At 31.8% G+C, this 23,557-nt stretch overlaps 1 protein-coding gene across 1 annotated transcript in view; it reads right to left on the bottom strand.

The window, feature by feature from the left end:
* LOC110995244 (neuropeptide CCHamide-1 receptor) overlaps positions 1-23,557 on the bottom strand; it is a 102,917-nt gene that overhangs the window by 22,078 nt on the left and 57,282 nt on the right. The window contains exon 3 of the mRNA XM_022262312.2: positions 21,123-21,349. Within this exon, the coding sequence (XP_022118004.1) occupies positions 21,123-21,349 (227 nt within the window). The remainder of the gene's footprint in view (positions 1-21,122; positions 21,350-23,557) is intronic.

Raw genomic sequence — 23,557 nt, 5'->3', positions numbered from 1 at the left:
TCATTTTCATGAAAAATAGATTGAAACAAAATCAATCTATCGCTAGTTCCCACACTAGGGAGATCCTATGTTGTGGGTAAATAGATAACAATTATTCCTTAGTATATGTTTTGAAACATTTTTGAGGAAAGTAATTTTAGTAAAACTAATCAAACTTGTCTTATAAGGCATGTGTGAGTGTGGGTGTGTGCATGTACTGAGTGTATGCTGTCAGCTGTGGCGTAGAGATAAAGTCAAGAAGAAATTCCAAATGATGCACATATGTTATATCTCTCACACAAACACTAAAGTGCATTTCATTCAAAGCCATTATGAGATTTATTACGGGCTTGGGCTGCGTCATTCGAATCTAGATGCATTAATTTATTTGCGTCTAAGGAATATGAATTCATTTTCATTATTCAAAATAAGCTTTGAGAGCTACAGAGTAGAGAGACTACAGAGTATTGTTGAGGGTTTTATCGTCTACATTAGCTACGTGAACTACGTTCTATTATTTGTAATATTTTAACTGTATTGTCGCAGTATTCAATATTTTAAAATAACTATTTGTGAATTATTTTTATTCCTGTATTTGATTTTAAAGGTAAAAAATTTTTAGGATGTAAGATTTTACTTGTTTTATACTACCGTTAGCTTAACAAAATATTAAATGAATACAGTTACTGATATCACTGGTATTAAGTATCGTATATTATAAAGATAGAGGGATTCGAGGTGTGGTACTGAAGAAGAATGTTGCGAATACCACTGCAAAAAGAACCAATAAGTCCATTCTCAACCAGAAACAAATCACCACAAAACTGTGGACTACTACTGCTCAGCTACTTAGTCTTATTGCCAGGAGAGATCCAAACAGTCTCGAAAAAGAGAAGGTGTGAAGGCAAATCGGGGTCGATCGCTTACCCGTTGGTCTGATCAGGTAACCAAATATGGGTCTCAACAACTCTAATGAGGAAAGATGAGGATAAAATGATGTGGAAGCAGCAAGTCAAAGTATCGGTTAGGCCTTTTCATAAGCCCTTGACCTTCAGCAGGTAAAGAAGTTTGCCGAGGAGAAATATACCGAAAGACGTTAAAACACAAATCATATATAATGCTACACGTACAGTGTATTTTACAAACAAAACATATTAAATTTAATTACAGGATATAAACGTGTAGTATTAAAAGGAATCCCTAAATTAAAAGATACTGGCAGCCTTCCCCCTTTGAATAGCTAGACTGATTCTTTGTCCGATGTAGCTGCCAGTTCTTCTGACTAACCTATTTGCTTTTAAAAAAGCAAAAAAACAAACTGTTTAACTGAAATGAATTATAGTTAGAAAAACACTCAATTATTTATAATATTTTGAATTAATTCAACACTGTAGAAATCCAAAATTCATTTTTAAATTAATATTTTTAACATTGTTTTGTTGTTTTGGTGCCACAGAATAAATGTCTTGTATGTATTAAATAAATAATAAAGTGACTACAGTATTTTAAGGTCATGATTGATATCGACGAGTGTTGTTGATGAGCACATACAACACTTGAAAGCTATTAAAAGCTTTCACGATCGCGTAGTTCACTAGCGATAAAGTTTTATTGAATTAAACCACAGAATATAACAATGTATACTTAAAATTGTTGAAACAGGAAGTGAATGTGTTTGTAACAATTTATGAAGAACGATGGTTCGAATTTTATATAACTGGCCTTAATTTAAAAATAGTCACCTTAGTGACTGAAGAGTAGTTAAATTACACACGCTTTTATAAATATTTACTACAAATAAAATGAAATAAAAGTGTTATTCTGCGGATTAGAAGAAATAAATAAATTAAGTAGAATAGTAATTAACTTCTTGTCACTATTTTAATTCGCATAGCTTTTTGTTTAACAAAATATTTATAAGGAGTTGAATCTTGGTCCTTAACACAACTTAAATTATAATGATATTAGAAAAACGTTAACAACTAGCATGTACAATGGTTAAGTCAGGTTGCGTAGGCCGTTGTCCAAACCTGGACCAGAACCAGGAGGTACAAGAGAAAGGACAAAACATTGCCGTGCAAGCATGGTACCCGTTAAAAAAAGGCGTTATAAAAATTATAAAAACAAAAACAAACGATTTACAATCTATGAACAATAGGCATCCAAGAATGTGAATATGATGTATAAAACTCATTAGTGATTCACAGAGTTCGTTCGATATTCAATTAACTATGGCAAACAAGCCAAATGATAGTATACCATTGAGTGACACTTATTAACTACACGCAACACAACAAAATATTCGGTAATAGACTGATAATTTAAAAAAACATAGCCTATCTAAACCGTTTCATAATAACTTTTGCAAAGATAAGCAAAACTATGGGTGAATTAAACTATTTGTAATTATGGCGCCGTTTAGAACAATGTTAGGAAACTATGTCACGTCAATGTCACATAGTCTGTGTAACTAGTGCTTCTTGGGCTTGAGCTAGGTCTGGATATCTATAGTTGCTCACCTCACACATTGAAATCGATTTTTGTTTATTAGTTTCTTAAGTTTATTTTTTTTAACTAGTATTTTTTTGTTTTGTCAAATATTTGTTTTGTTTAATATTAGATCTCTTCGTGTATGTCATATTTGCCTATAAGTGCTTGTCACATTAAATAAATATTTTGTGATTTTTTTTAACAATGTAACAGTTGCGTTGGCAAGATTTTTATCAAAAAATAATTCATAAATTCATCATATCAATAAATTAGTGAACTTCAATACGAAGTAAGCGTATTCAGAAGCGCGAAACACAAAATGCTCCCTGTATGTCAAAATTCGTTTCTGACAGTCACACTAAATCCTCTTGTTGAATGTTACTCTTGACGGTTGACATTGACACCTTTCAAAAAAAATCGATGATGTCATCTAACCACCAAACAGTTCAATGCTTTTTCTATATTCGAAGGGCTCATGTTGCAGATTTGTAAGAAAGATCGGGAAAGTTATCGGATATTTTACGCAGTCCTGTCGCTGAATGCGCATTTTCCCACAGTCCATTTCCCCTCCCAAAAAATACACGATAGTTGAAAATTAAAGGGTTACGGGAAGATAAAAACTCTCTTCGACAAAATATTGAATAATGTATGAAATATAGAGCCTCCGAATGCACAGAATTCCATCAACACTTCCATACTGCTACTCTTTGCTGTGTAGGTCAATAGTCAACTGCGACAATTATAAATAAGAATAAAATGTATCTCTATTAAAAGGCCGGCAACGTACTCGCGAGCCCTCTGGCATTGAGAGTGTCCATGGGCGGCGGTATCACTTAACATCAGGTGAGCCTCCTGCCCGTTTGCCCCCTGTTCTATATAAATAAAAAAAAAATTACTCGCATTATATTCACATATGAAATGATAAAGAACTCAATACAACTTTCAGTCTTGGTATAATTTATATATCAGTATAGTGACCATATTTATTTCTAATAGTCAAATAGGAGGTCCGCCTGTCTGGCACACACTGTCTACTTTCAGGGATTAAGCATGCCTCCACCGCATTAGACTAAACCTCGAACCAACGACCTCTTGGATGAGAGTCGCACGCTCAAGCCATGAGGCCAACACTACACTAAATGTATATATAAATACCATACATCCCGGACGGAATTAAGTTTTAATACGTTTAAAAATAATCTCCCGCATGCAAAGTGAAAAAGAAGAAAAAAATTAAAAACTTGGATGCTATGATGTCGTAAACAGATTTCGCTTAAAATTTCGAGGAATTTCGATGTTCTTCACTATCCCTTAATTAAATTTGTATATATTGTTTAATCAAAGACATTGTTCGATTTAGGTTGTGTGGAAAAGATTAGTACGTGAATATTTTAAATTATTTTTAATAATTTATTAGTAGTATTTATAGTACACACTTTACTTACATAGATAAAATGTGCATGTATCATGCTATTTTTACCTAAATATTACAGATATATTGATTTAAATTGACAGATTTTGAATATGCAATAAGAATTTAAAGAAAAACACGTGCTGTATAAAGCACGCGAAATGTCGGTTAAATTTAAAATTATGTTTTAATAATTATAAGTTTACAATAATAACTTCAATATGTTAAAAAAGCGTTTTTCTTTAAATGTGTAAAGTTAATAAAAGACAATACTATATGCAATAAGAAATTGTGCCAGCTATTTAAAGTGTATTCTCACTTATAAGTCAGACCGATTGTGAATTGGATTATCATGATTTTTTTTTATATATCCTATATCAGTTTAGTTTATTTTTTATTTGTATTTGTATTTGTAATATGTATTTTTGCACTTCATGCCTACCTTATGTAATTTACGCACAGTGGTTTTTTTTCCTTTACTCACTTTACTCACAGTGGTTGTCTGGAAGAAATCACTCTAAAGCGATAAGGCCGCCAGTTGCTTTTCACTCAAATTATGTTTAATATTTTTTTTCCTTTTATGTAATGCAACAAAGTGTTAATAAATAAATGTCTGAAAACATGTTCTATATAAACGAGAATGAAATGCCTTCAGAATTGTCAATTGATTTAAAAGAATTATTGCCGAGACTCGACCTCTAACTCGGGAGAAAATTTTCCCGAAAATTTATTGTTCTTGACATTGTTTTGTTTTCACTGTTTTCTTTTGGCGGTTTTCATTTGTTATAAAGGTAAAGGGTTTGGGGGTAATAAAATTCTTAATACGGATCTCATCGAAATAAAAGCGGAGATTTGCAATAATAAGAAAAGCAATAATTATTTATATCGTAATCCTACAGCAAACATAAATTATATATAATTACAAACAAATACTTTGAAAATATAGCCAAAGATGGAATACATCATGCATTTTACTACAAAAAGATTTACAAAAGGCAACAAACAAACTAAAGTATTCAATACATTTAAATATTTGTGATTCAATTTATTTCACACGTAATTTCATCACATTTTCACACATATTTCTCACACATTTTCATCACACAATACAACCAAATTAGGCTTAGCCTAAGTTTTTTGGGATTTTATTAGTAAATAGACTGAGAGGTAGCGTTGCAAATACAAGTCATAATTTTTAATAACACAAACAATTTTTAATTAATAGGAAAAAAACCTACGAGACACTCTAAAAGAGCAGTCGCAGCCCATGGAAACCTGTTTGCGTTGCCGGCCTTTGAAACAGAAGTATACTCTTTTGAATTAGTGGTCATAATTCCCAGGGAAGACCCCAACCAGGAGTCGATTCCACAGTGTGGAATCGACATTATTTCACATTCCACTGGTGGCCACTACCCGGTTCGGGAGAAAGTTCCTTTGCTTTTCTTTGAATCCTTTCAAGCATACTAATATCCGTTATTAAATAAGGATCCCTAATGCTGTAGGCATACTCTAATAGTGGTCTAATGTAACATTTATATATTTTTTAAAATATTCTTGGTGAAAGGCATTTTCATTGCAATGGAAATACTCGTTTTGTATATGTTTAAACACAAAAGACTTTTAAAGTAATGTTCATATCCCGCTCCCTCGTTACGAGTTCCTCTGAAATCATTTTACGTATATAAAGGCAGCACTCTACTTGATGACACATGATAGCTAGATAAATATAGTTTGCGCATATCCCTATGTATATAAATAAATAAAAGCCTATAATCCAGAAGCCTATAAGGATTGACTTAAGTCTATGTTATTATATTTAATATTAAACGACCCCCGACGGTGTAAAGGTCTCCAAATAACTATATTTGTATTTCATCTTTGCTACTATTTCCCAATATTTTCCCACCTCTTTTTATTTCAGATATAAAATAAACATATAATGTTATATAGAGACTGACACCTAAAATCGACTAGAATACAATCGAACGAAAAGATTCAGAAAAATCGCTCCAGACATATAGGAAGAACATACACACGCACAGAATGTATATGTATGCTGAATTAGGATATTTGGAGCTAGGCTGGCTCCAGAAGTTAACAACGGACCAAATTAAGAGTGGCAACTGAGTCTTCACTAGTCTGCTATTTCTTTCTACGTAGAGGTGGTAAAAGGTTCTTTGCGACACCAAGAGCCAGAACCAGTCTGTTGCACATATCCCCATTAATATATAAAGAGAATATAATATAAAAAGAAGCCTAACGTTTAAATACAAGAAAAATAATAAAGACGTTGCGCCTACTAAACGTAGCCGCCGACTATCGCCATCTTTTATATGTTCGCAGAGTGAAATGAGAGTATTCTCAGAAGGCCTTCTGGTAGTTTTGCTAACGGATGGCGTAGTCTTCTTACTCTTTCACGAATTTTGTAAACGTTACGTGCGTACATAGACATACGTATTTTGATTTGAGTGAGATCACAGTAGCAATACCAGTTCTTCTTACCCGCTGTACTCCCTTGACTTGGGAATTGGTTGTAAATGTAAATTTACGATTAATTTAATTTGTTTTTCTTGACGTTCATAAGTGTACAAGTTTACCTATATGAATAAAGATATTTTTGATTTGATTTGATTTAATACTAAGTATTAACACAGTAGCAATAATTAGTATTGCTACTGTTAATTATGTATATTTTATTTTCGACATTATCGGATTGGTTTGATAATGTAAGGCGAGTGTTTTTTTGTAAATATTAATATGTGGCTAAGTGCGCGACTCTTGATCCTGATGTCATGCAAATTAATTGACTTAGACTTAGACCTTATGGTGCTAAATGTGTCAGGCTCAAAATACCTACCTACAGGACTTGAGAACAAAAATCAAGGATACAGACATCTAATATGATAGAATTATTTTACTATATTCTTCTTCTTCAAGTGCCTCTCCATTACTGGAGGTTAGCCGTCAGTTTCCTGAAACGCGTCTCGTCCTGCACCAGATGTAGCAACTCTTCCGCATTTGCAATACCCATCCACTCCCTAAACTTTCAAAGCCTTCTTCCTTCGACCAATACGCCGTTTGCCCTGGATTTTATCCATTATAATTAGTCGGAGGTCATGGCGCAACACGTGGCCCAGGTACGCAACTTTCCGTTGCTTAATGTTCTGCAAGTTTTTTCTTTATTCCAACTCGTTTCAGAACCTCCCCGTTAGAGACCTGGATCCAGCTTATACGAAGCATGAGACGATAGCACCACATCTCAAATGCTTCTAAGCGCCGTCGGGTATCTTCTTTAACTGTACTATTATTAGCTAACTATAAAATAGCTCTCAATAGATAGATGAAACTGTTGACGTTTCACTGTTTATCGACAGTTTTATTAAAATCGATAAAACAGCGTACTTACTGTGTTTACGAATACTACATCTGCTTTTAGTATTTTTAGAAATAGTTCAACACATCTTATTAAATAACTGTTATTATATTTCGTGCTAAGAATTCTTATATCTTTGCACATTCTGTTGCGTAATATTCAAAATCAATTTTCGTTCATAGACAAAGCATCTTTACGTCATCGCTACATACGTTAAACAAATATTCGTAGGTTCTACAGGTGTCATTGACCTCGGTTTAAATTCCTCAAGATATAAATTATCCTATACTATCATTCTTTGCCTGCCAAGATCAGGGCTCTGTGTATTAAAAGAAGCCAAGAGTTATAGGTATTCTGATACTGACAGTACCGGTGACCCCAGAGCTGACACTTTCATCGTTCTTCGCTGTCTAGAGATTATGTATATAAATGTTGCCAGTATTGAGGCTATTTTCCATTGTTATATTAATTTTTTTTTCTTAACTTTCTAATACTTAGGACCTGTTTCACAATGTATGAATAAAGTTCCAAATAGCTATGCAACACATAAATTATTCGAAAGATAAAAGTTCCAAATAAGATACTTCCCGTTTCATGACGAATAGCGCTATCTGACAGTCGTGAAACACAACAATAGTGGTAATAAACTAAAATATAATAATAAAAATATGCAAAAAGATTTTTTTACGTCTTTTATAAAACTGTATTATCATTTTGCTCTATTAATAGATTTTACAGCGTACGTGATTTTAATAGTCTTTTTCTAACCTCGGGTTCGTAACTATCGAATTTTATAATATAAAACTCTTAGGTGAAATTTTTAAATCAGTTCTGTAGTTTTAGAGCCAATGCAAGTATCAAAATGACACATTTCATTTAAAGATAAATCAGTGGCGCTACAAGCCCTTCAGGTCTTGGCCTCAGATTTCTGAATCTGTTTCATGATGATTTTTTTTTAAATCTAATGGGCAAACAGGTGAACAGCCTCCTGTGCCTGACACACGTCGTCGACATTTTGGGTCTAAGACATGTCGGTTTACTCACGATGTTTTCCTTCACCGTTCGAGCAAATGTTAAATACGTACATAGAAAGAAAGTCTATTGATCCATAGCCGGGGATCGAACCTACGACCTCAGGGATGAGAGTCGCACGCTGAAGCCACTAGGCCAACACTGCTTTAAGTAAATATATTATTAGTGTAAATAATAAGTACTCTCTCTACAAACTATTTCCTAGAGATTGGTAGCGGTACCTTTAAGACAAGCCTGACTTTTATTTCAACCTGAAACAATACTAAACATAAAAAACTCAGTATTATATTTCTCTTTAAATTAGTAGCAAATTGACGTGATTATTTCTCTTCAAATGTTAAATTTTAAGCATTAACAGCTGGTAGGGGAAACGAAATTAAACCCAAATTTACGAATAAAGTTTAATAGGATGCTTTTAAAACTTGAACTCCTGAGGTGTTTCAATTTTCCACTGTGTTGTTACGTATTCCGCCACATTAGTTTTTCCCTTAAATGGAATTTGGAATTGGAATACGGAAAAAGACAGCATTCTATTTTCGAACATGAAACAAATTATTTTTTAATACAGTTGCTCAAAAAGTGGCATATTGCAGGGAGGTATAGCGTTCGGAAAGTGGGCTATTACACACTCGTGCGTTTTCTTTGCCAACTGTCAAAACAATGTGTATTAAAAAGAAAAAACCAACCACGAAGGTTTTATTAAAAAGATTCATAGAAGTTTTTATGATATATGATTTCTAAATATTATAATAATTGGATTCAATAAGTTCGGTTAGGTTTCTTTTCATTTCATATCAATTAAAAAAATATTAAAAAGAATTTTATAATATATATGCAAATACGTATTTTTAAAAAGTTTACTAATAATTGGATTCAATAAGTTAGGTTAGGTTTATTATATTTCATATCAATAAAAAAATATTAATAAGAAAAAACTAACCATGAAGTTTTTACAAAAAAAATCACAGAAGTTTTTATGATTCATGCAAATATTTTAAAAAGAAGCTACTATTTGTTTCAATATCAGATTTAATGATTGGATTCAATGAGTTAGATTTGTTTTTCTTTCAATAAAAATAGTCTACTGAAGAATTGGCTGTATGGGCCAAGTTCCCTTTGCCTACCCAGAATGGGTGAAGAAAAGAAAAAACAAGCTTTGCTCATATTCTTTGCGGTTGGCGCCATTTTCCAAAAATGTTCTTTCGAGTTGAGTTATTTGTTGCACAAAATGAGTAATTTCGACGATATTTTATTTGAATGAATACCACCCGAACGCAGTATAATTGCATAAAATGCTTCGGAGAACAATTTACCGGAAACATATAAGTCGCTACATATCTACGTGCAACGAATTTATTCCGTAGAGAGAATAGAAAAAAAGCAAATAGTTTAATTAAATTGCTTTATTTTTTCGCAACTGTATTAAAAATAGTCGTTCAGTACACGTGCGGTACCGTCATTGCAACTTGTCCCGACTGTCAACCCTCACCTTCGGCTGCGCCTCGGCTCGGGTAGACATTCGTCGGAACTCGTTGCAATGACAGGCTTTCCGCACTTGTAATGAAATATACTATTTTAATACAGTTGCTCAAAAAGTGGCATATTGCAGGGACGTATAGCGTTCGGAAAGTGGGCTATTACACACTCGTGCTTTTTCTTTGCCATTCCCGCACTCGTGCGTTTTCTTTGCCAACTGTCAAAACAATGTGTATTAAAAAGAAAAAACCAACCACGAAGGTTTTATTAAAAAGATTCATAGAAGTTTTTATGATATATGATTTCTAAATATTATAATAATTGGATTCAATAAGTTCGATTAGGTTTCTTTTCATTTCATACCAATTAAAAAGAATTTTATAATATATGCAAATACGTATTTTCAAAAAGTTTACTAATAATTGGATTCAATAAGTTAGGTTAGGTTTATTATATTTCATATCAATAAAAAATATATTAAAAAGAAAAAACTAACCATGAAGTTTTTACTAAAAAAAATCACAGAAGTTTTTATGATTCATGCAAATATTTTAAAAAGAAGCTACTATTTGTTTAAATATCAGATTTAATGATTGGACTCAATGAGTTAGATTTGGTTTTCTTTCAATAAAAATAGTCTACTGAAGAATTGGCTGTATGGGCCAAGTTCCCTTTGCCTACCCGGAATGGGTGAAAAAAAGAAAAAACAAGCTTTGCTCATTTTCTCGCGGTTGGCGCCATTTTCCAAAAATGTTCTTTCGAGTTGAGTTATTTGTTGCACAAAATGAGTAATTTCGACGATATTTTATTTGAATGAATACCACCCGAACGCAGTATAATTGCCTAAAATGCTTCGGAGAACAATTTACCGGAAACATATAAGTCGCTACATATCTACGTGCAACGAATTTATTCCGTAGAGAGAATAGAAAAAAAGCAAATAGTTTAATTAAATTGCTTAATTTTTTCGCAACTGTATTAAAAATAGTCGTTCAGTACACGTGCGGTACCGTCATTGCAACTCGTCCCGACTGTCAACCCTCACCTTCGGCTGCGCCTCGGCTCGGGTAGACATTCGTCGGAACTCGTTGCAATGACAGGCTTTCCGCACTTGTAATGAAATATACTATTTGTTGGTACTCAGTAGGTCTGTATAATTCAGAATAAGTTTAATAATTTAATTTGTTTTCCAATTCCATATATAAGTTTTAATTTTCGAAAAAGAAAAAAGTCGATATGATTAAGTAATAACTGTGTCAAATTATGAAGTTAAACAAATGTTTTTTGTTAACACATATGTATGATTTTAAATTATTTAATAGTTCGTGTTACGCTTCGCTGGTTTTCGTTTCACATATACTCTACGAAATGGTAAGATACGTATTAAAACTAAAACACTTTTTAATTGACGGTATTCAATTCCCTTTGCATTTGTTTGATATAAAACCCCAATTTTATTATAAACAAAACTCTGTTATGACTTTTATGATGGTGCCGATAATTGAACTCACGATTTTAAGATGTATTTTTAACTAAATTATGAAATGTATTGTTTTCTGCAGTTTTATATTTAATAAAATTGAATACTAATAAATGGCCACGTAGTAGATCAGAAATAAGCATTTTATTCCATGTATAACGGTCCGTTAAACTATGGTTCATCCGTCCGTAACGATCTAGTTGTCTGTAACAAATGCCGTTTTCACACAATTTTGATAAAAGATTTTATTTATCAAATATCGTAAGTGAATTTGATTACTTCTCAAATACAGTGTGGTTTATTAAGACACTTATTAAGATTATGACCAAGTCAGTATTGTCTATGAAATTAATATTTTGCTAATAACTTTTGTCGCATGAGATATATTTTTTTTATAGAACAGGGGGCAACGCAGGAGGCTCACCTGATGTTAAGTGATACCACCGCCCATGGACACTCTCGATGCCAGAGATAAGTATATTTTTATCTCAAGTATGTAAAAATATACTTAAAATGCATTATGGTTTAATTAATTCATAATGCATCTTTATTCAATTCATATGTGGTATGGTATAAAAAATATCAATGTATAAATTTAAAGCACATACCACCAGAAAATTGCGAAAGAGATGGAAAGGTGGTTATAAATAATCCTAAACTACAGCTGTTATAATGTAGAATATTTATTTAAATGTACATTTAAATTTGTTTTAACAACTGAAATTACGAGCCAATTTAAAACAAATTATGTTCGTGGCTGTTAATTTTCAATGGCTATTACCAGAACAAATATACTCCAGCTTAACCGTTGAAAATCAAATTGTTTTAAGTGATTTATTGTTATCGTGTACAGTTGTATAAAACTTTCTTATAATGAAAGATAATATATATGGTAATATAAAAAAACTATTTTAATATATACACGATTTCGCCCGCGTGAATAAATAACCTCCCTTAAATAACCCTTAAATTCTTCAATCTTCAGCCAATTTATATAACAATCTCTCACAGGCTCTAATACTGAATGCCCGATAAAATTATTAATGTAGTTGAATTAAATAGTTTGATGCAACTGCGGGGAGAAAAGACCTGATGAGCCTGTGGTGTTCATCAGCCTCGTTCATTCCGCTGAAGTCACACAATCTTTCCTTTATTTGCCTCATCAATAAATATTTTTTATTATTTATTTATTTACAAAAACCATACGGCTTACTTAACTATAACACACACTCGCTAATTAGATGGTTTCCAGACACGAGACAGATAATGCGTGTAGGGTGTGATGTGTATTTGTGTGTGTAACTAAAACGTGTGAAAATCGGCATAATTATCGATGATATTTTATTATACAGGGTGTCCCACGGCGATGCCACACGGAGGGAAAGTACCTTAAATATTAATGATAGGATATTTTACTGAAAGAAGATATCGTTTAATTTTTCATAATAAGTAGAACTGCATTCACGGATTTTTTTAAAAATCGCCTACCTCAACCGGGAATCGAACCCGCCAAATGTGACAGTAAATTTACATGTATTTTATAATAGCGTTTGAAAGGGCTACTAATAAGCATTATTTTTTCCTTAATAACCTAGCATATTAATTGAAACTAAAAACATAAAATTTTACATTTTATTAAAAAAAAAATATCAAATGCTCAAAATGTGATCCGTTGTTGTTGTCTGTTGTATACAAATTCTCACTCTTTTAATAATTTCTCTTGAGATTTTAAGAAATGAGATTAATAATCTTCCTGATGCAGATCGACGAAATCTCATATTCCAGCAAGATGGGGCTCCGGCTCATTACAGTAGGAGAACAGCCGAGTTGCTTAATGAACATTTTCCTTCCTGGATCGGCACTTTTGGACAAATTAGATGGCCATCGAGATCCCCAGATCTAACATCACTTGATTTTTTTTATGGGGTTATGTAAAAGATTTAGTTTACAGGAACCGGTACAACAGTGTGTAGGAGTTACAAAATGAACTTAGATGTATTATTTTAAACATCCACCATGCAAAAATAAGTAAATCGACAGGGAGAGAAATTATTAAAAGAGTGAGAATTTGTATACAACAGACAACAACAACGGATCACATTTTGAGCATTTGGTAAATTATTATTTTTTAAATAAAATGTAAAATTTTATGTTTTTAGTTTCATTTAATATGCTAGGTTATTAAGGAAAAAATAATGCTTATGAGTAGCCCTTACAAACGCTATTATAAAATACATGAAATTTTACTGTCACATTTGGCGGGTTCGATTCCCGGTTGAGGTAGGCGATTTTCAAAAAATCCGTGAATGCAGTTCTACTTATTATTAAAAATTAAACGATGTCTTCTTTCAGTAAAATATCCTATCATTAACATTTAAGGTACTTTCCCTCCGTGTGGCATCGCCGTGGGACGCCCTGTATATAATAGAGACATCAATAGTGTCTTTCTTCGATAGTCTTTTGAAAAAGTTTCAAGGGAAAGTCAAAGAAATATTTAAACACTAGCAGACTCGGTCAAGCGTTGCTGTGGCTAAGGTTTTTGTTATATTACATAGTAGTAAATGAATCAAGGGAAACCGTAGGAGAACTTATGTGAAACGTTGGTACCACGACACGGACCTAAACTAAACTACCTTTAACTCAGCGCCATCTGTTAGAATTGTATCAAATAATAAACAAATGTTAATGTTATCGTAATTTTAGTAAGGATGCCTATTTTTTTTGAAAATGAAATATAGCCTATGTCACTCAGGAATGATGTAGCTTTCCAACAGTGAAAGAATTTTTCAAATCTGCCAAGTAGTTTCGGAGCCTATTCAATTCATACAAACAAACAAAAAATCAAACCTTTTCTCTTTATAATATTATTATATATATTTAAACATAAATAAATAAAAAAATTCTATGGATGTCCGAAATTCAAATGACAGACGCAAGGCAGCGTAAACGTTGAATGCAATTTCGCCTACGCTGCAGTCCAAAGTGATCATTACTGAAACAAATGATGCCCAAACAGTCGGGGCTCCATTCAGTTATCTACCGAGATTTGGCAAACATCCAGACTATATAAACATCACGAGATATTCTCATTTTATAGAACGTTATTAAAGATGAATTTATTAGTGAACGTATATATTGGTAATCAATTGTATAAAAGTTATAAAATTATTTATATTAATTACTTAATTGAATACAAAAATTTCAAGCTAAAAAATCAAAAACGTAAATTATTGTAAATAAACTGAACTATTCTCGAAACACTTGAACATTTATGGTTTAGAAGAAGTTTAATTGCAAACATAAACTTATTTTTGAGATGGATGTATCTAAAAAAAAAAATATGTTTTGAAACCAGTAATTTATTGTATTTGAGAAATTAAATTATTTTCGATTACTTGTATTATTGAATTAAATCAAATCAAATCAAAATAATTTGTTCATATAGGTAACATAATGTACAGTTATGAACGTCAAAAAAAAGAAATATACATTAAATGATTCTAATTTTACATTTAATGCCAGTTCTCAAATCAAGGGCGTAGAATGGAAGAGAAGAACTGGCAATAAACTCTCCGCCATTCTTTGTAATCGCCAAGTTTTTTTTTAAACATTTGTTAGGAGCTGCAACCATTACACCATGTTCCATATGACATCTTGAGTAATAAATAATAATAAAATAAATTAAAAACAAAGATTTGTCCTCTAATACCCGGAGGCATGATGAAATAGGAGCACGCACTTACATACTCGTGAGAACAGGACGCAAATACGTAGTATAAACAACTAATATCACCAATTTAATTAAATTAAAGTCAAGCAAATCAATCTTAATAAAAGTGTTCTGATTTTCCGCGGAACAATTTCGGATTAGTAAACAAAGATGATTAATGCGAATCGCCTGTATATTTTGCTTGATCTTCCATAATTATTTTTATAAATTGTTTTATTATAAAGATTATCAAAAATCGCACAACTTTCACGACTAGTACTAGGGAAACATAAACCTAATCAACCTTATTCAACTTCTAGGTCATCATGAGTTTAAGAATACTTCGGCTAAAAAAATACCGAATATATTTTTCATCTGACTTTTCATACGTTTCATTAAAATCGTCTGCTGTTTTGGCGTGAATTAAATACATTTTTCCGTATTTATAATCTTGCATACGTGATATCTTTCCTTCTGACAGAAGAGAAACACCAGTACTTTTGTTATAATATAAAAAAAAATACATTTTTTCCTTACCGATAAGGTATTTTTTAGGCTTGTTTAACAATGTTTTAAATATTTTTTACTCATAAACTACAATACAGCGTCAACAAAGCCTAGGGAATGTGGACGGATAAGATGGCGGATAACCATGGATTTTTGTAAATGTTTTTTTCAAATTGTTCTGACTCAAAATATAATTGACATCTGTCTGTAAGGATGTCAGTGACAATTTCTATATTTTGAGGCCTTTACGACTTTATCTGTAAGAATTTAACTTGAGAGAGATTTTAAATTAAACTATTATAAAGAGGCCTTCTAAATCGCAAAGGTTTAACACAGAGCAAGCTATTGGCATAAAAGTAACGGAGACGAATTTAAAGGAACTAATGTTCAAGATTAAGTAGCCTATTTTATAAATTAAATAGGCTAATAATTAATATCTACCCGCTCACCGCCTACAACCTAAAAACCCTAATAAAGGATTAGCTCTTGAACACGACTTATGCAGTGTTAGAGCTGCCTTTGAGACCCACGATGTAAATACACTTTACTCATTCACTCACTCACTCACTCACACATTTACACCCACACACTTACTCATGCACTCAGGTATGATGATAACGGTTCAAAAAAGAAAAACAAATAGGAAACGGTTAAAAAAGTAGGTTCAATAATGTCATTATTTTAAGTAATTAAGTTAGTTTATGGAAGAGCTGGGCACCCTGACACAGGTATTTTTTATTTAAAAGGGTTTCCAAATTTTACACTTTAAAAATGAAATTGTACTTAAATTGACTAAAGACTTTTTTATTATTATTAGATTAAATTAAGAGGCATCTTTTTGGGATTTGCTGTATATGTCATACAAAAAGTAGTTAAAAGAAATAGGTAGTAGTGTCTTATCATCCGAGTTACCAATACCATTAACGTGTGCTATTTAATACCTCTAACTACTTACTACATAGTCGGGGAACTATCTAGAAAATATTAAAAAAAAGAGGTTTACGGAATCAGATTCAAAAGCAAAATGCATAAATCTTTTGATATTTGAATTTCATCTAGAATGCAGTACTGATCTCTAAAAATATCTTTCTTATTATCTACGCCAACACCAGTGTCTATGCAAAGAGGTTTCATACATAATAATATTCTGTGAAGGATCTGTTCCATCTTATAGCGCTCTTGCAAAATATTCTTATACGAGCAATTCTAAGGGGCGCGCGAAAATCCGTCAACTGGTTGAATGTATAAATAAAAATGTACCTCAATTAAATTTGCAAATACAAATTGTATTAATTACTTCAATATCAGTATGACCTTATACTTAAAGAGACAGTGCTTTTAAAATACGAGTTCTTTTCGACATACATGTACTTTTATTTATGTAATAGGAAACTATGGAGCAGAAGGGCCATTAAATTAGTCGCAGAGTGCCGCGCGGCGCGACATCAGCGCTGCAACCGCGCTGTTGTCGCTAAGTTTGAGAATAGTAGTGTAGTACATATTCATGATGGACTGACCAAGAAACACTGTTCTTAGTGTTACTATTAAATTATTCTCCTAATTATAAATATACAAAAAAAAGATTTTTTAGCAAATAACCGATGATCCTGCAGAAGGATCTTAGACCATCAAATAGTGTTTTATTTTTATTTAAATACAGGTATGCCTTCCTACTTACTAAAAAGTAGTCCACCTGGAATTTAACCCGAGAAATAAAACCACACTTTTAAATGTAAATCGTTGGTTAAAAGTGACTCAAATCTTATCGTCAATAAGAATGAAGAACTTTTATCTCCCCACGGTTAACAAAATTCATTACGCCATTGAGACGGGTTCGTAAAGTTCAATAAGTTGTAAATTGGGGAAGGAATCTCCCGAATCACGTAATTTTCACTCTATTTTATGGAAAAACATGATCCTCGGGGCCGGCAGCTGAACTGCTTAGTGGATATTAAATTACCAGTTTAACACTTTCTTATAGGTTTCTATGTATTTCGACGGTTTTATATACATGCAAATTAACTCTAGTTTAGGAAAAAGCCTCTTTATTTTTATGATAAATAAAGAGGCTTAACTTACTTTTAAACAAGTAAGTATATAATATGAATGCATTAAAAAATTGAAATTTTACTTAATTTTTTTTTAAATTTAATTACTATTTTATTAAATTAAATTTTGTTTAAATAGTAATATCAATGTATATGATTTTTATATAGTTAATAAATAAAAATAATCAAACTATTCTGATAAAGGCCTCATAATTTTGCTTTTGTTAATCCAGTTTTTAGCACCTTTTCTTTTATTTCATCGATCCATTTTTCCTTTGGTCTACCTCTTTCTCTTTTATTTGTTGGTTCTTCTGGTGAGTTCATTATTTTTTTCTTAAGATTTAAAGGTAAGTCTGATTTTAGGGTTTCTTTACCTTCTAGGTAGGTTCTTCCTGAAAGGTTTTAGAGGTTTCTATTTATTTGGACGGTGTTCTATGTACGAAGTTTCACTAAGTCTAGGAATACCGTGAGGAATACTTGGTTCCTTTATGTCTTAGGCCCAAAAATGTTTCCTATTAACTGGAAATCACATAAACATGATATTACAGGAATTTGGTCGCGACAAATAAGACAATTAATATAACTCTAGGTTGTCCATGTGTTGTGGGTAATTATAAAACCTATTTTAAAACAATTATTTTTTTTTTACACTAAAAACACATTATATTTTTTGTAACGCAAAAGTACTTGGCGAATCAAAAGGATGGCGGAGAGTTTAGTGCCAGTTCTTTACGTCCGTTCCATGCCCTTGATTTGAGAACTCGCAGTAAATGTAAAGTTAGAACCAATTAATATTTATTTCTTTATTTATGGTTATAAGTGTACACTGTGTTACCTAAATTAATTAATCATTTTGAATGAAATTTGAATTGCACTTGAATATTCCTTCTGATGTTGTTGTACATAACGTAGCTTTTAGTTCTAAACAGGTGCTTAACCTAAATGTATGCAATTTCATATTTATGTTTCCAACGCTATTAGTATGTATACAATATAACTATATCACTACTAGTCAAAATTATGGTTGACCAAATGACGATAAACGCTGCCCATGTAAACACTAGTTAACTCATGTACATTACCGTTAAAATTAACTGTTGTACTTTGTTAAATAGAGCAATTTATACACAATCTAGAAACTTATGACACTCATTTGTTTAGTATACATTTAGTTTCAACATCTGCCTATTTAGCAATTTATACAATTCAATGGGTTTATAAAATATAAATCCGACATTAAGTATGTCTAAGTATCTCAAACAAAAGGATTTTATTATCATTATAATGAATATTATAATATTAGATTTATAAGAATATAATGTTTCCAAAAGTGCCTTTAAGGCGTCTTTGTTTATGTGGATGATGTAATTAACAAAAGATATCACTATACAAATAAACTAATTACTTCATGTATTTCTCTCGGTTAGAGCTTAATCAATACTAGTGAGAAATACTTCAAATTTTCGTTATATATTCATTTACACTTGCCATATACTACAACATATAAACGAAACAGGTTACATAATAATGAGGTAACGGGCGGCCTTATCGCTAACGAGCGATTTTTTCCAGACTAGTATGGAAAAAAAGAAACACCTAAAATATAAGAAGTGCATAAATAATTATCATAAAAGTACATAAAATAACATGTAACAATAACTCAACTAAAGTAAAATCTAAAAATAGTGATCCTAATCCTGTTTTATACTAAACTTAAGATTTTTCTTTAATATAATTACTTAAATATACCAAAGAATTTAGAATGTAAATCCTATGAAAAATTAAGCGGAAGTCAGATATAGCCTACATGTTTTTCCTCTTAATCACTTAAAGTGAATTTTATAGATTTTCGTAGAAATCAGGACTTTTGAAAGCTTTATTATCAGCGTATAAACAGTATTAATCACGTTATCCGATGTATAAATAGTACGACTCTATCTGTGGCAAAGCATCTCTAAAACGGATGGACTGTTTATGATGTAAGTGATTTTATTGTTTAGCTTTTAGTTTAACGGTTAGTTTTATTCGTAGTTGTTTATACTACGTATTTGCGTGTTGTTCTCACGAGTATGTAAGTGCGTGCTCCTATTTCACCATGCCTCCTGCTGATGGAGGACAAATCTTTGTTTTTAATTTATTTTATTATTCTTTATTACTCAAGATGTCATGTGGAACATGGTGTGGTGGTTGCAGCTCCTTACAAACATTCTGTAAAAAAAACTTGGCGATTAAAAGGAGTGGCGGAGAGTTTATTGCCAGTTCTTCTCTTCCGTTCTACGCCCTTGATTTGAGAACTGGCAGTAAATGTAAAATTAGGATCATTTCATGTATATTTCAATTAATTTAATTTAAGATGAACGCATTGAATTGATTCATTAATTATTTCGCGTTTGAAATTAAAGGTACAAAAAACGTTTTGCTTCACCTTGTCTCAAAGTAAGAAGAACGGTTGAAGAGGTGAATGAACTTTTAAAAAATAGGTGTTATAGATTAAATGTAAAAATTGCCACAGAGGAGTCAAGAGATGGAAACAATATGCAATTTATCACTCAAAGCCGACGGCGGTTTAGTACTGATAAATGTATGGGACCGAAATTCGATATAAATTTACACCACAATTTTTAGCACTCAAACGAATTCATTATACGCATTTTTTTACTTGCAAGACAGCGTTTGGCACAGGCGTTTCTATATGTATTTAATTATAAATGCTTATCTCTCAAATTGATTCAGTATTTTGATAATGATAACCGAAACTCGACACATCAAATTATTTTAATTATGCCACATAATTTGTAGCCGTTAACAAAGTTATTTTTATTTTCTTCGTATAAAGTAAAATAAAGTGTTTAAACTTAATAAGTTTTTCACGGATCCAGTATCAGTTTAGTTTATTTAGTTTTTTTTGTTCGTGTTTAGTTTTTTTCTTAATAACTATATGCAATATGTATTTTTTCACTTCTTGCCTACCTTATGTAATTTAATACATTTTTCCTAGACCGCTCGAAAGCGATAAAGCCGCCAGTTGCTGTCCTTTTCATTTAACTATGTTCAATTTTTATAGTGTAATGTAACGAAGTATTAATTAATATAAAATAAATGAAGAAAATAAATAAATAAAATTTAAAAATTATTTTTTTTCGGCCTGTTGCATACTGTCAATAAAGTATTCAAAATACATAATATACAGTTTTTATCAGACATAATTAGTTTTTTGACAATTACGTCATCAGGTGTTAGCGTAGAAAAACAATTGGTTGTCTAAATTTATATTTAAGGGACGTTAAAATATAAGCAAAAAAAATGTTTTTATAAATTATCCCTTTTTTTGTTTTTTTGAGAAGAAGAGAACTTCTCGAGAAGTTTCTACAAAACCGTGTTACAGAGGCTCCGGGGTCGGTATGAGTTTTAATTTGTAAAACTGTTTAAACTGTCAAATTTTTCCTCTGCCTGAGTTCACTTTTCATATTACTTATTCATTTACTTCACGAAACTTTCGGAAAAGCTTCCAAGAATCCAAGACATTAAGAACTACTTTGAGACAAATATATTATGTAGGTTAAGTTCACCGGATCATCTAGTAAATAATATACATATAAATACATCACTAAACTTACCAGTAGCATGAAGCTTCCTCAACGGGTCCACGATGGCAAAATACCGATCAGCTGACAACGCAGTCAGGGTGAACACTGACACTCCAATACTGACATCTTTAGCAGCTTCAGAAAGGCGACATACAGTGTCACCCCAGGGCCAGGATTCCAGGGTGTAGACGATAGAAGTGAAGGGCACGCAGGTGATGATCACCAGTAGATCAGCCAGTGCCAGCGACAGAATGTACCTGAAATGTTTGAGGTGACGTTTTATCAAACATATATTTTTTTCTATTAAAATCACTGTTGGCCTAGTGGCTTCAACGTGCGACTCTCATCTGAGGTTGTATGTTCGATCGCTGACGGTGCACCAATGTGCACCAACTATCAACCAACGCATGCGGCGTTACCTCGCTCTGAGGCGTTCTATTTAAAGCTTGAAATGGAACGAGCGACAAAGAGGCACTATCGTTTAAAAACGACATAATAGTAATATGAGTACATAATGCGTTGCTAACCTACCTTTCTCGCTTTACTCCCTTTCATGATATGGTAATTTCTATATCTCCAATTGATTTGTATAAATTAAATTCTAAATAGCTTAACTTACCTATTGTTATGACATTATGATAATGTTTGTATTATATTACATTATAAAATTAATATGACATTTGCATGTATAGTTGATAGTTGTATAGTTGTGAGGATTTTGATAATTAATCTAATTGTACCCCCATCTTAGCACGAAACGATTTGATATCATTTCATATAAACCAAACAAAATTTATCATACATAGTTGAAATAAATCGTTTGTTTACATCTCTTTGTATGTTAACAAAACGAATGGTACCAATAATAAAATTGTTCGGCGTATTTTGTTTACCAAGTGATTTATATTGTTGGGCAAGCCTCTTGATTTACTTCTTGAGTGTTTCTAACATTGAATTATGTCTATATGAGTTTATTCCTTAGAGAATTACAAATATTTAATCTTACTAACTGCTCCCGCGAACTTCCTTTCTCTTTAAAGATTACGTGTGTAAGCCTTCTTTATTAGAACGTAAAAATTTGGATTATTTTGCTATCCTAGAGACTGTTTAGTTTTCCGCAATAATTTTTTTAGGTTTTTCTGTGAATTTAAATATAAACCTTGGAGTTCAAGTCATAAGGTTTTAATTACTTAATTCAAATAAAAGATAGGGGTTGGTCGTGAGGGGTGAAAGTTAAGAGTTGTACTTTTGTATGCTCTATCATAAAAAGTATAAAAAATGTAAGGGTAGAGCTTCCCTTATCATTTAGCGGGATGTAAAGATAGAGTGAAAGAGATTAGATGTTGTCCGATTCGCAGACCTAACCGATATGCACACAAAATTTCAAGAAAATCGGTCGAGGCGAAGAGGAGTTTAGTTACAAACACCGTGACACGAGAATTTTATATATTATATATAAATACTGTTTTCTAAACAGAGGATAGTGCAGAAATGTCCACTCATAGTGAATAAGTCATTCAAAAAACACGACAAATCTTCGCTACGATCGCAATGAAAAGTACGAGTCGCGGTCATCGTTCTTGATTTTAGCGTATTTTACTTAACCGAGATCCCATTAAATACCAATAAAGTATTCACATAGAAAAGTGTATATGTGTATATACACTATAGTGTATATGTATAAGTGTATATTTATACTTATTGAAAGAACAGGCTCAATTTCATATTGAATTGTAACGCCACTGTATTGTTTTGATTTCATTTGTGAAAAAGATTGTAGATAAAAATATTTAGAAAAACAATATTTTCATAATATTAAAGATTGACGATTTTATAAATTACTTTAATTTCCTGAACTTGAGAGAAGTTATTACAGGAAAAAACTTTTAGGTAATTTTGTGAAGCTAATATAAATTACCTTGTTAATTGGGTCTTATTGAATCACGAGGGAAATGAAAACTAATAAAAATCAACTAAGCATGTTGCATGCTGCTGATGTCGAATCTATTTACATCCTGCAGAAGAGGGCTATTCGTGCAAACTTTAATTTAAAATGTAGGGAATCTCCGAGAGATAAATTCAAGGAAATTAATATACATACTTTTCCCTCGTACTAGACTATCAAAAGTTAGTAATTCTTTTTTGGGAAAAGGGATACTCTTCTTTTATAAAATCACAGAGGCTCTTTTATCTTATAATAAATTTAAGAAATGTATTAAAGAAAAGCTGTGTTAACAGGCTTACTATAAAGTTAGCGATTATCTAGTTGATAAAAAGGCCTGGTACTAGTGCTGTGCAGTCTACTTCTAATTAATTTGCTATATTTGTTTTAATATAAGTATTGTTTGATGATTTTATGTTTTAAAAGAGTACCGAGAGATTTTTACGCCGGCTTTTTCTCTCGGCCGATGTGGGATGCCTACAGGTTCAAATTTAATAACGTGGAATAAGTGATATCTTGATGA

This window comes from Pieris rapae, chromosome 21 (genome assembly GCF_905147795.1).
Source record: "Pieris rapae chromosome 21, ilPieRapa1.1, whole genome shotgun sequence".
NCBI lineage: Eukaryota > Metazoa > Arthropoda > Insecta > Lepidoptera > Pieridae > Pieris > Pieris rapae.
Note: the sequence above shows the minus strand (reverse complement) of the source record. Positions and strands in the feature narration are given on the sequence as shown.